This window comes from Phoxinus phoxinus (genome assembly GCF_949152265.1).
Source record: "Phoxinus phoxinus genome assembly, chromosome: 5".
NCBI classification, from domain to species: Eukaryota; Metazoa; Chordata; class Actinopteri; order Cypriniformes; family Leuciscidae; genus Phoxinus; species Phoxinus phoxinus.
Window position 1 is genome coordinate 32,040,409 of NC_136880.1, and position 13,113 is coordinate 32,053,521.

General features: G+C 37.4%; 2 protein-coding genes across 2 annotated transcripts; one reads left to right on the forward strand and one right to left on the reverse strand.

The window, feature by feature from the left end:
• Positions 1-65: 65 nt before the first annotated feature.
• Positions 66-4,808, forward strand: klhl6 (kelch-like family member 6). Its single transcript, XM_079612105.1, has 7 exons — positions 66-468; positions 634-799; positions 1,724-2,173; positions 2,623-2,860; positions 2,981-3,183; positions 3,744-3,957; positions 4,052-4,808. Exons 1-7 carry the CDS (start codon positions 197-199, stop codon positions 4,351-4,353), a joined length of 1,845 nt encoding a protein of 614 aa, XP_079468231.1. The 5' UTR covers positions 66-196; the 3' UTR covers positions 4,354-4,808.
• A 501-nt stretch (positions 4,809-5,309) lies between these two features.
• ccnl1b (cyclin L1b) lies at positions 5,310-12,610 on the reverse strand. The gene is made up of 11 exons (XM_079612108.1): positions 12,165-12,610; positions 11,793-11,867; positions 11,600-11,709; positions 10,824-10,941; positions 10,644-10,708; positions 9,534-9,633; positions 9,356-9,460; positions 9,097-9,238; positions 6,866-6,965; positions 6,176-6,271; positions 5,310-6,061 (listed from the first exon to the last, which is right to left on the reverse strand). The coding sequence occupies exons 1-11, from the start codon at positions 12,402-12,404 to the stop codon at positions 5,719-5,721; spliced, it is 1,494 nt and encodes a 497-aa protein (XP_079468234.1). The 5' UTR covers positions 12,405-12,610; the 3' UTR covers positions 5,310-5,718.
• Between the last annotated feature and the right edge of the window lie 503 nt (positions 12,611-13,113).

A 13,113-nucleotide genomic window follows, 5' to 3' on the forward strand; every position in this document is an offset into this window, starting at 1 on the left:
TAACTTGTGTAGTCGCAGAGCTGAATTTGAGAGGTTTCAGCACTTCCTCTTTGTAGGCCGTTATAAAAACAGGAAGCTTGCGTATCAGGAAAGAACAATTCAGCTTTAGGCTGTAGTTATTCGCCGATGTCTAGCAATCACATGTTGTTAAACTATATTTAGAGGTGAAATCTGTAACTTTTGCATCTGGGACTCCATGGCTGACACTTTAGAGAATAACTCTGAATGCCCTTCATCTGCCAAGAACGAAGCTTCAGCAGGGGGTCTGAGCATGCTGGAGAGCTCGATGCAAGAGAACCAGGAAGATGGTCATGTTATGTTTGAAGACTCTGTGTTTGCTGGATATCTGCAGGATGGACTGCACAGTCTTCGGCTGGAGGACAGTTTAACAGACGTCAATCTCCAGGTACAGGGCCAGAGCTTCCAGTGCCATCGCGTGGTCCTTGCTGCAGCCAGTCATTATTTCAGGTCAGCCAGTAGCACATTTAGGTCATTTGATGTGATGTACAGAGAAGTTTGTTTGTTTGTTTGTTTGTTTTTTAATTAAAGAAAGAAATAGAGAATTGTGTTTCTAGTGCAGGGACAAGTCTCAGGAAGTTAAATTATTATGCTATTTGTTTTTATATTTTGCAGAGCAATGTTTTGTAATGACTTGAGAGAAAAACATGAAGACACTGTAAATCTTAAAGGCCTTGATGCTGACACCATGAGTATCCTGTTAGAATACACTTACACCAGCAAAGTCACCATTACCAAGGACAATGTTCAGAAAATGCTTGAGGCAGCCAGCCTTTTTCAGGTTTGTACTAACATATTTTACCGTATGAACGCTAACAGGACTTCTAGTATGGTGTAATAACCTATATGTAACACTGTCTCTGTAAAGTATAATAGTGGTATGTTCCGTTATGTTTGTGCTGGGTACACATTTATTTCACTTTTTACTTCCCCAGTGCAACGTTTGTGGTATTTTGTAAGGTTTTTGTTTAGTTTTTTGGAGAAGACATCAAAACCACCTCAAATGTACCAAGCTTAACAGGGAAGTACAAAAATGCAAATGAACATTGTTTACAGATTGGATTTTTTTTTTCATAACAATTTTAATAGTCACATGATCAAGAGGTAGCTGAGTGGCGTCATACGTTTGCTAAATATAATTGACGTAGCTTTTATATCATAAACTATTTGCACAAACCTATATGTATAATGAAATTGCTGCAAAGTCCATATTTGTTATCTAGCTATTATAGATTATTAAAACAATTAAAGCATAGATTTAATGTAAAAAGTTACGTTTTATTTATATTGCACCTTTTAAAACAAATTTTACAAAGTTCTTTACAGAAGATGATAGTGTTCACTATACTGTTCAAAAGTTTGAGGTCTGCAAGTTGGTTAGCAAAGTTTCTTATTTAGCATAAAGCTGATTTACTTGATCAAAATATAGTAAAAACAGTAATATTGATTTGGTGTTCAAGAAATATTTATTATCATCAATGTTGTAAAAAGGTTTTTGGAAACCCTGATTTTTTCTTTTCCATGATTCTTTGATTAATTTAATTTACTGTCGCTTTTGATCAATTTAATGCATCCTTGCTGAATAAAAATATTCCTTTCTTTAAAGAAAAATTTTACTGACCCCAAACTTCTGTAATGGTAATGTCCATAAATAAAAAACTATGTTATGCTCTATAATGACCTAAAATTTGATCTATGCTTGCAGTTTCCACGTGTAGTGGACGCCTGTGCCAGTTACTTAGCAGAGGCCTTATACCCGGAAAACTGTGTGGGCATCCTGCATCTAGCTGACGTCCACTCGCTGGAGTCTTTGAAAGCCCAAGTCCATGCCTACATTATCCAAAACTTCTCTCAAGTAGTGGAGCATGATGAGATCCTGGAGCTTCCTGCTGATGTGCTGGTCAGTCTGCTTCAGCATGATGACCTGGGGGTAACAGAGGAGGAACAGGTGTTTGACGTGGTTATGCGTTGGGTCAGGGCCCATGACGATGAAAGGCGGGCTCTGCTGCCCCGTGTCCTCACACATGTGCGACTGCCGTTGTTGGACCCATGGTACTTTGTAGAAAAGGTGGAAGGAGACCCGCTGATCCGCCAGTGTGCCGATGTGTTCCCGCTGCTGCAGGAGGCCCGGGTTTATCACCTCTCAGGGAAAGAGGTTAGTTTGACCAAGGTGACCTTTCTTCTCAAAGATTAATGTCATGCTGAAGTGATCACAAGACAGTTCGTTCAAATAGGAAGTGAAATACACGCTTAGGAATTATAACAGTGCGTCATAAAGACATGGTAAGCCTTTTTGGAGGAAGTGTATTTCATTAGTGGTTTTTGTCCTTATGAGTATGACGGCAGGGTGTCGATACAAATTTCCCAATTTGATTTGATTCCCAAGCTCTCAATTTGATCTTGACTTCAAACAATTTGGACATATTTACGTCATAATCTCCACTTTGCTTACATAGAAAAGAATTAATCGGAAAACCTTATTTATTTTTCTTCCCAAGACATGAAAACCTACATTTCAGGCCTATCAGTCACAAAAATAAAACCTTTCATATCCTCTAATAGTTTGCATCAACTGAGACTGTGTTGAATCCTCTTGGTTTATAGGTGATCTCAGAGCGCACCAAACCAAGAGTGCGGGAGTTCCAGTCGGAGGTGTTTATGATCATTGGAGGATGCACAAAGGAAGAGAAGTTTGTATCTGAAGTGACCTGTCTTGACCCACTACGCAGGAGCCGCTTAGAGGTCGCAAAACTTCCAAACACAGAGATGGAATCGGAGAATGAAAATAAGAAGTGGGTCGAGTTTGCGTGCGTCACTTTCAGAAACGAAGTCTACATATCGGGTGAGAATCGGTACATCACACTGACTCACTGAGAAGGGTATAGTGACAGTAACTATGTAGTTTGCTTATTTGCATGGACATGGAGAAATTTGTAAAAACATTGTTTTAAACTTAAAACAGGTGGCAAGGAAACATTGCATGATGTGTGGAAGTATAATGCATCACTAAACAAATGGATCCAGATAGAGTACCTCAGCACAGGACGCTGGAGACACAAAATGGCGGTTGTTGGAGGAAAGGTGTATGTTTTGGGTGGCTTTGATGGAACTCAGAGATTGAACAGTGTTGAAGCCTATGATCCGTTTCATAACTGCTGGACAGAGGTGAGTTCTGAAGACAAATATTCGGTAAATATTTGGTATGGGCAATTCTGTAAGTTAATTACATGCCTTTTGCAGTCCCAGTAGTAAAAACATGAGGGAAGAAACAGAAAAAGTGTTTCCCAGAAAAAGTAATTACCACAATATATAAATATGATCATATAGTGTGTAATTATCATTTTAAATTCAAGGATTAAATTGATGATTATTAATCAGTCTACAGTGTAACATGATCTATCAGAAATCATTCTAATAGGATTTGGTGCTCAAGAAACATTTCTTATTTTTATCAATGTTGAAAACAGTTTTTGCTGCTTAATATTTTTGTGGAAACTGGGATGCACTACCATTTAAAAGTTTGGGGCAGTCTATTAATAATATTTATCTCAGGACAGGTCATGTAAACATTCACTATAAAAGTCAATAGTCTTTGGCCAAGTCTTAGCCATTCAATATTGAATCATTGTCTGAATCATAACTTTTCAATGGACTTATGATGGTTATTCCATGTATACAGACATTTTCATTACAAATCACGAGTTGAGTTTTTATTCTCTTTCCAGGCAGCGCCTCTCATGCTGAGTGTAAGCTCCTTCTCTGCTGCCAGCTATGACAAATGCATCTTTGTGATAGGTGGAGGCCCCAACGGCAAACTAGCCACAAACAACATGCAAAGCTTTGATTCCCTATCAAATAAATGGAGCTTAAAATGCCCAATGCCAACTGAGGCCAAATGCACAAATGCAGTGACCTTTAAGGACGCCATATTTGTTGTTGGTTTGTACCTTTTACATTTTTTAGTCTTGATGTTAGAGCTTGAAGCATACCGCAATGCTCTGATGATTGAACTGTTACTTGCTCTAAAATAAAGGTGGAGCGATGAAGGCCTTGTACTCCTACAGTCCTCTTGAAGACTCTTGGACGCTGATAATCCAGCTGGGCTGTGAGAGGGCCAGCTGTGGCATTGCTGCCTGCAATAACAAGCTCTTCATCACTGGTGGCCGAGACGACAAGAATGAGGTGATTGCTACCGTTCTTTGCTGGAACCCGGAGGCAAACAAGTTGACTGAGGAGTGCGTGCTTCCACGTGGAGTATCTCACCATGGTAGTGTGACTCTCAGGAAGTCCTACACACATATACGCAGGATAACGCCTGGAACAGCCACGGGATGACAGGCGCAACCGCTTCAGAGACTACAATCATACTAGATGATTTACTATCATATATGACTCAACAAACATTTTTAGGAACCATGTAACTCAGTGGCCTCTATTACATTGATACTGAAAGTGTCCTCTTTTGACATTTTACACATTTTGTCAATGCAAAGAAACACTTGCACTTTAAAAGTTAGACATTTACAGTACAGCTTTTATACATAAATATTTATTCGGTTGCAGTTAATAACATTGTTCATTAACATTGTCCCATTACATTTAAAGAACACAATATGCAATTTATTAATCTAGGGTAATGTTAATTTCAACATACTAACATTTGTAAACAATGAAAATATGTACATTTCTAAATATATATTATTGATCTTGTTAATATATGCATGCTGATTTTTATTTTTTTATTATTGACCTCATAACATTTTTTTAATAAAATACAACTGTCTTCTGGTAAAACAGATTTTTTTTTTAGTGACAGGCCAGACATTTAGTCTGCTTAAACCTTGCCCCTTACAATCGACTGCAAGCTCACATTCAGATCTACTTTCATTCAATTACCAACCAATTTATAGAACCATGTGCACACTACATTTTTTTTTACAATCAGTTTCACTCAGATGTACATCACAATATGGAAGAAAAAATCTGTCACTACTCGTTACATCACGACTATCACGTGAATTAACGCGATTACAATCTAATACAATTTAATAACAGTATATTAATAAATTTACTTAAATTATAAATTACTCGCATATTTCACATTATCATACCTAACGCATTAATGATTTGAACCTTAATGTAGAGTTACCATTCTGCTACATGGTTAAGATAAGAGATGTCACACTAGTTAACAGGTTTTGTTATACAATACTTTTGTAAAAAGTTCCAATAAGAATGGCTGCGATTCCATTTCATTAGTTTGAAGTAATTCAATACAAACAACAAAGTAAAACAATTTTTATAACATTTTTATTTTGTGAAGAGATGAATACAAAGTCTTCATGACATCATAAAAATAAGCTTTATATGTACAGTGCACAAACACAGTTGTGCATTTGAAAAATATTTAACATACACAGGACTCAGGACTGCTCCTTCCTGTGCAAATGTGATCCCTGATTTAGGCAGATTTTTAGCAGTCTGTTGTTCACTTTCAAGTTTACGGTAAAACAATACATAAAAAGGCACCACTACCTTGCTTAAATCAACTCTACGAGTCAGTCAGAGATGCAAGAACAATAACATTGAGAAAACATCCACTTCTTAAGGTTATCTCTTGGAAAACTGTGTTGAAGCAAGCATTTTTCCAATCTAATGTTTAGTCCTGTTGTCCAGTGCTATCACAGTTCCCTCTGTGTCTCATTTACTGTGTCTGCTGTGTCCAGAATGTGACCTGCTCTGGTGTTTGCTTCTTCCGTGATCATGCGAGCGGTCGCGCTCACGTTCGCGATGGTCCCAGTGGTGACTGGTGGCGCGATCATGCTTGTGTTTCACGTAGTCGCGGTCACGGCCTCTTTCGCGAGAAGTGCTGCGAGTTCTGCTTCGTGACCTCCTCCTTTTGTTGCCATGCCGACTAGACTCGCTCTTTCTGTCTCGTTCCGTCCTGAGTTGCGTAACTGGCGAAACTCTGCGACCTTTGTGTTGCCGTGGAGATGGGCTGTGGCTGCTGTGAGAGCTGTACGTTCCTGAGTGACTCCTCCGACTAAGGATAAGAAAACACGTCGGCAGCAGAAAATTAAAGTCGTTTTTTTTAATCATCCAGGTGCACAGGTGTAAAATATAATTTAATGAAGTGAAACTGCATGTTGTAACTTACTGTCGGTGTGGAGAACGAGACTGAGAGCGTGATCTTGAGCGAGACCGGCTATGGTTCTTGCCATTCTGAAACACTTTTCTCTCCTTTTTCATGCTGCTATAAAAAGAAATAAAACCATACAAAATGGTAAACAATATAGTATAGTACAGCAAAACAGGGGCAGAACACTGTTTTTGCTACCTAAAAACAAACTTAAAATTGGAAATGTTGACAGGGCAACTATCTGAAGTAAAATAAGTTTAAATACAAAAATGACTCCAATTCAAATAGAACGCTAAATAAAAATTATTTAAAAACAAATATAAAAAAGTGACAAAGCACATAAAATGACTTTTTTTTAAAGAAAGTTAAAATAAAAAGATTTTTTGCTTTAAAAAAACTGCGCAATATTTGCTTTGGTTGAAAAGACGGCCACAAAAATTGCAGCAATAAACCACCAAAAAAAGGGCCTAAATGTATTATTTTGTTCCCATGATTGACTAAGAAGGTGAAATTATTCATTAAAGATTAAATTTGACATCTGTATAGAAACAGCTTCACATGAAATGACAATTCATTTTTTTGAACCGTCACAGATATGCAAGTATAATTCATACAGACATACCACCCAGGCCAAATATACAGTGTTAAAAATAAATGAATATAATTTTAGATGTACTTGATATAGGTGGTGTATATTTAAACACTTACCCATTCAATGGGCTTTTGGCAAACAATTGTCTGTTCTCAGACCCCTGTACTAGTTTAGAGTTTGGCGATTTTTCTTCCACCTTCACTTCTCTTGGAGAAGCTGGAAAAGAAAACATTTTTAGATGCCTGTGAAGTACTTGCAGAAAGCTTAACCAGTAATGCTGGGTACACTGCACGATTTAAGCCCTGATTTTTACTCGCTGACTGTTTTGTAAAAATCAGAGACAAATTGTTGTTCACGCGAGTGACAATCGCGTATTGTGTACGATCAAAGACATGATCAGTGAGAAGCACAGATGCCCATCTCTGCGTCCAAAATCGAATTTCGAATTTCCTACTATGTACCATGCGAAAACCAGTATGCCAACAGAGTAGTGTCCAGATTCATTTCACAGTATTCGAAAACAGTAGGCGAAAAGTCCCCGGATGGCCTACTACTTCCGACGAGATTCTGAAGAGCGCATTCGATAGACACTTTACTATCCCATGAGGCCACGGGACAGTGAAGCGTTGCAACTGATGCTGGTAGGTCCGATAATGAAAACATGGCAGAAGTAGTATGTCCGGATTTAGATTATATTCACACAACACACATTCCTGCTATATAGAACGTACCTTTAAACCGTCACAAAGTTCGAATTCTAATGTGGTACCTACTCTCAGGGGCGGACTGGCCATCAGGAGAACCAGGAGAATTCCCATCGATCTGGCATCAGATTTAGCCCACTGCCCTGTATTTATAATTATTGCCTGCCGAATGTACTACTGTGATTATTTCTGAATTCGTCATTCAATAATAAATAATGAATCGGTTAGTCTAGACTGGCAATGTGATTCGCCTCCGCCAAACGGTTTCGATCAGAGTAATCAATGCGAGAGACTTGAAATGGAGTGGATGCGCCTAGGTGGAGCAGAGAGGCAAAACTACTGACCTGTTCAGGACTTCAAGTGCAGGTCAGTTTCATCTGTAATTGTAAAATAGGCTAGTTTTGTCTTTGTTTACTTGGTTAAGCATTAAACTGCTAGCAACTGTTAGCAGTAGCACCCCATTACTATCATCACTCAAAATACTGTACAAAGGACATCATTATCTATTGTAAAGTTACAGTAGCAATTTAACAGAAAATATTAACATTTTATAATAGGTTTAGAGCGAGCTATGGCAGACAACAACAACCCTTACGAAAACTAACCATGGTTTTACAACAAATAAGACCAAAAACCATAGTTATTATAGTTAAACAAATTAACCAAAGTTTTGCTATACAGACCATAGTTTAAACATGGAATTTGTAGTAAAACTCTGGTTATACCAATGGTAATCAATCCGTCAAAAAAAAAAAAAACATGGTCACTTTACTTTTACTATAATAAAACCATGGTTAATTTTCATTAGGGAAAAATATGACTCATGATAACGCAATAACATGTTCAGCATTAAGATTTTCTTATGTATGATTTGTCATGATGTAGTTATTGTACTAATTCTGACATTTAGGCAATACTTAGATTATCTTGTTTTCATAATAGCTGGAAACCATTTTTTTTTTTTTGTAATTAATCGCACAGCCCTAGTCAATGTTAACCAAACAACAAAACATCTTTAACAAAGATTAATCTATATTTAATTTATACAAAAAACACTAGTGTTATTTTACATTTAGTGATTACATTTCTGTACCTGAAAATTACTGTTAGACCTTACTTTATTTGTAACTTTGTTATATTGTATTTATCTATGCTTGTAATTTGTTTATTCTTATTTTATTACCGACTGTACACTTGTCTTTAATAATGTTTAATTATTAAAAGATATTCTTTTCTGTGATATTGAAGTACTTAAAGTGGGAAAAGAAAAGTTACCGATCCATGAATCAATGCAAGACAACTTGAAATCACAAGCTTCTTGCACGCATAATTTGAACAAGACATCAAGCCTCACGCAAGAACTCCTCACGCACAATCTTACGTTATTTCCTGTAACACTTCTTGTGCGTTTGGTTGTGAAACGTATTTTGTAGACCAGACAATGTTGTAAGCGATTCTTCCTATTGAAATGCTGCGTTATGCATGACCCCCTGTCGCCAAGCCGTTGTGTAATGTGCACACAACAGCAACTAAATGGTACCACAGACAGTTGTATAGTGTGAGAAGAACAGCGATCCGACGACTTTGAAAATCGTGCAGCTTGTACCCGGCATAAGAAAAAGCAAACAGAAACACAAACTTACAGGGTTTTGATGCTGGGGAAAATCCACCAATGGCAGCGAGAGCTGGTGTGACACTGGGATTCAGTCCTTTGGCTTTTAGTCTTGCCTCCTCCAGGGCCACCTTCCTCTTTTCCACCTGTTTTTCAAGCTGTTCACTGTTAGGCTGAAAGATGGATAGAGTATTAACAAGAGCATCTAAGAAAAATCCAAGTAGTTTATTAAATAGAAATAAAGATAGTCAAAGTAATGCAAATCTGTAAGTTTATTAAACTTAAGTTACCTTTTCCCTAGAATAAAGCTTCATCGTGCTAATACATATTTCTTTGATGTTCTCCTTAGTAGCACCGAAAAGAAGATACCAGTGTGGTTTGGAAGGAAGGGAAATCTGCGGAAATACAAAAACATTTAATGAAATGAAGAAATAGAATGAATGAAGAAATATAAAGTCAAGGACGTACCTGTAACACTCGAGCAGCGAGGTAAATACAGGCACACGCAATGGTCTCAGGTTCAAATCGCAGAAAAGCATTGGTTCTGAGGGCATCATTCATATAGTTCCTGTAAAACATGAAGAAACACCTATGCAAGACCTGCCATGCTCTCTCTCTCTCTCTCATATGGCTTATTCTGGAGACTCTTAACTTTGTCCTTTCCCTCACACTTTTTTTTTTAAATGTAGCCATGGAGGCAATAGTGTAATCTTACATTTGACCAATAAAACAATCTCAAAACACAAAACTAAAGCAACATGCTGAACCAAACGTGCATGTTTAGCGAAATCGAAACTTTTCAAACCCCATATCAAAAATGTGTGAGGAGAGGCAAGGATCACTTCACGGAGGATATCAGGGGACAACTTACTGTGACAAAATTCACATGAACATGATTCATATGAGGAAAAAAGTAACACTGTTTTCACTGCTAAAAAAAATCATTTGTATTTATGGATCAAAAAGTGCACAACTAACTACTAGCAAAAAGGAAAAGAAAAAAGCAAATCCTGGACCCCCCAGCAAAGCCAACCTCCGCTGAGAGCTCTCACTGGATTGGCTGGCAGCCTCGAAAAGGCCAGCCAATAAGGTGGGAGGGGTTCCTGGGTCTTGTGCCTGAGGAGTTCGGGTGTTTTCTGTGACACTTACCACCATGGGCTACCCTTTAATCAAAGAGTAGAGAAAGGACAAAGTTAAACAGAGCTCTCCATAAGCCAGAACCTCAATGATGTGCAACAAGTCAATAATGCGTGACCTACACATTAATCCTGCACTTTTATTACAAAAACAAAGGGGGGATGCCAGAATAATGTGAGCCTATCTTACCTTTAGGTATACCAAGCTACAATGCAATTCATACTTTATAACGCAGTGTTTCCACTAAGTCATGTTGATGCCTAAGTAGCAAGCTCTTTCACAAGTTCAAGCTCTTAACAGCAAATAATGACAGCTACTAGTGGAAACACAGCACGAGTCCAACCATAAACCTGATCCAATGTCTCCTCTATAAGGGGAAAAATTTTCAAGTCATAATTTGAAGTGCATTTTCATGAGCTTCAAGGACAAAAGCACACTTACCATGCTGTTTGAACCAGCATCTGATTCTTCTCACATTCAAGCACTTGTAGGTACATGACAATGATCTGCAATAGTTGAACATTTTAAATTAATTATTTGAATTATGGACACTATCAGAATTTTCATATATAAGAGAATTGACAGAAACAAAACTGGAATAAAAAATTTGAAAAAACTCACCTTGTGTGGATGTTTGACGTGAACACAGAAGCCCAACTCTTTAAGGATACGGCGCTCTGCTTTGATAACTTGGTTCTTGGTATTAATGTAATTTTGATCAAGGACAAGAGGGCTGCTCCTGGTAGAACACAAAAAGTAAATGGGCTCATGTTATGAGGGGCTCATAATGATAAATTAAATCATTATAAATAAATGATATGTAAAAAGGATCGGCGCAATAAGCATAAGCTTCAGCCGACACCTTTTCGGTTGATCAAAAAAAAATATATATTTTAAATATTGTTTTCATTGTAATTAAAATTTTGTTTTTATGTTTGCTTGTAAATTGTTTTTCTTTCTTTTTTTGTTTTTCTTTTGAAGTTGACCGAAATAAACTTTAAATAACTAACTAACTAAATGGGCTCATGTAGATTAATGTTGGACATATGTTAATTAAAAAGTAACTTTCTATGGCATCCATATTCTCTGCTTTATTTTGTACTCTCTTTGAAGATTATAATAGCTTATCACTCAAAATTTCTCTAATTAAAGCAGCAAAAATTTAATTGTCACAATTGTTTCAAACAAACAGATCATAGTTTAATGTCCAATCCAATTATTAATACAACACAAGTATTTGAGGGATATGAAATGACAGCTTTTATCTAATCAACCTTTTTGGATTTAATAGTAAATAAAACAGTTAACTGTTACACATCTAAAAAAATAAAAATAAACACCAGCAAAAACAATTCGCTAAATTCTTAACTAATAATAAAAACACAAGATTGACTTACTTTTTGCTCTTTCCTTGTTTCAAGTGATGGAAAACGTTGATCACATCCCTCACTCGTCTCGGCGATTCCTCAATCTTTGACGCCAAGTTCACACAGGACATGGCAACAATCTGTTTTTAAAGTGAAACCACACTAATTATTTTCATGACTTGCTTCGATTCAGCTTACACATTTTTTTGTATTTCTGACTTACCTCAAAGCTGTGTTTGATGTAGGACTTCGAGTAAAAGAATCGTTGAAAAAGGACTTGTCCTGTCGCCATAGCCACCTAATCAAAATACCAAATAATACATTAAAAAGACGTCAATCCACTTTACATACAGGAAAGCAACACTTGTTGTATACCAACAAATAATATTTTTTAAACTACAATCCAAAATACATTGCACGGCTCTGGATGGCATTATCTAATAATCTCGTTGCCAAACAAAAGGCCGCCGGTTTCAATGTGCCGGTTACGGCTAAGTTAGCTAGCTGTGCTAAGCGCATCGTCTTACACTTCTGGGTAATTAGAATTCGAACTAAAGAAATTAATTCATATATATAAACATAGTTAGACCGTAACCTGTGGCAGACGCAGAAGAATCCCGGCAGACTGGATGAGTTCGCAGCCCAGAATCCGCAGATCTGTTTCAGTCTCATGGTCGAGGCCATCGAGCATGGACGGAGTCGTGGAGAATCTTTCATCGGGTATTATCGAGCTATCGATGGCCAGAAACACCTCCGAATACACTTTATCGCCGATAAGTATGCCTTGGTTATTTGGTGGAGTGTTCAAATGAGGAGATAACACGCCCAGAGACATTTTGATAGAGTAAATCGGTATCGTAAAACGTAGACCTTTCGTCTGCCAGGCGGAAATGGCAACGTTTCGTAACTGACGCAATACAACAACGGAAGTGACGTCAATGGTTCGATGGTTCCGTTGGAATTGTGAAATCCCGTAGAATACCGCGATATCGTCTTAATTCGCTGTGTGGGTGTGAGACAGATCATAGCCGTGGTGGGTGAGAAGTTCTAAACGCACTAAACGTTCTTATTCTTATTCTTCTTCTTTCCAATTTTACGGTGGTTGGCATCCAGCTTTTTGGTGCCACTAAACGTTCTCACTATGATAGTTAATTATATAATTATAATGAAAATATTTTAATATATAAGTCTATAATATGTCCTCGATAGATAGATAGATAGATAGATAGATAGATAGATAGATAGATAGATAGATAGATAGATAGATAGATAGATAGATAGATAGATAGATAGATAGATAGATAGATAGATAGATAGAGTGCATGACTGGATTTCATGCTCTGGCACTCTGTGCACCAGGTTCCCACAGGGATGTGCTATAATCCACGACTGTTGCCAAGTGCCAAAATAATCACATCATCATATTTGAGACCTACAGTAGGCCTGCACCACAGTTCTCATTACAGAAAATGATGAGACAGCTCACAGAGGGGATGTGATATACTTGACACCTGGTCAACAAGACATAAAAAGATGGTTGTTGA

Excerpts from the sequence above, each read along its gene's own strand:
- ccnl1b (XM_079612108.1), bottom strand. The coding sequence starts at position 12,404 with ATGTCTCTGGGCGTGTTATCTCCTCATTTGAACACTCCACCAAATAAC. Across the intron at positions 11,710-11,792 it reads ACATCAAACACAGCTTTGAG|ATTGTTGCCATGTCCTGTGT; the intron begins GTAAGTCAGAAA and ends CTTTAAAAACAG. Across the intron at positions 10,942-11,599 it reads AAACAAGGAAAGAGCAAAAA|GAGCAGCCCTCTTGTCCTTG; the intron begins GTAAGTCAATCT and ends GTGTTCTACCAG.
- klhl6 (XM_079612105.1), top strand. The coding sequence starts at position 197 with ATGGCTGACACTTTAGAGAATAACTCTGAATGCCCTTCATCTGCCAAG. Across the intron at positions 800-1,723 it reads AGGCAGCCAGCCTTTTTCAG|TTTCCACGTGTAGTGGACGC; the intron begins GTTTGTACTAAC and ends CTATGCTTGCAG. Across the intron at positions 2,861-2,980 it reads AAACGAAGTCTACATATCGG|GTGGCAAGGAAACATTGCAT; the intron begins GTGAGAATCGGT and ends AACTTAAAACAG.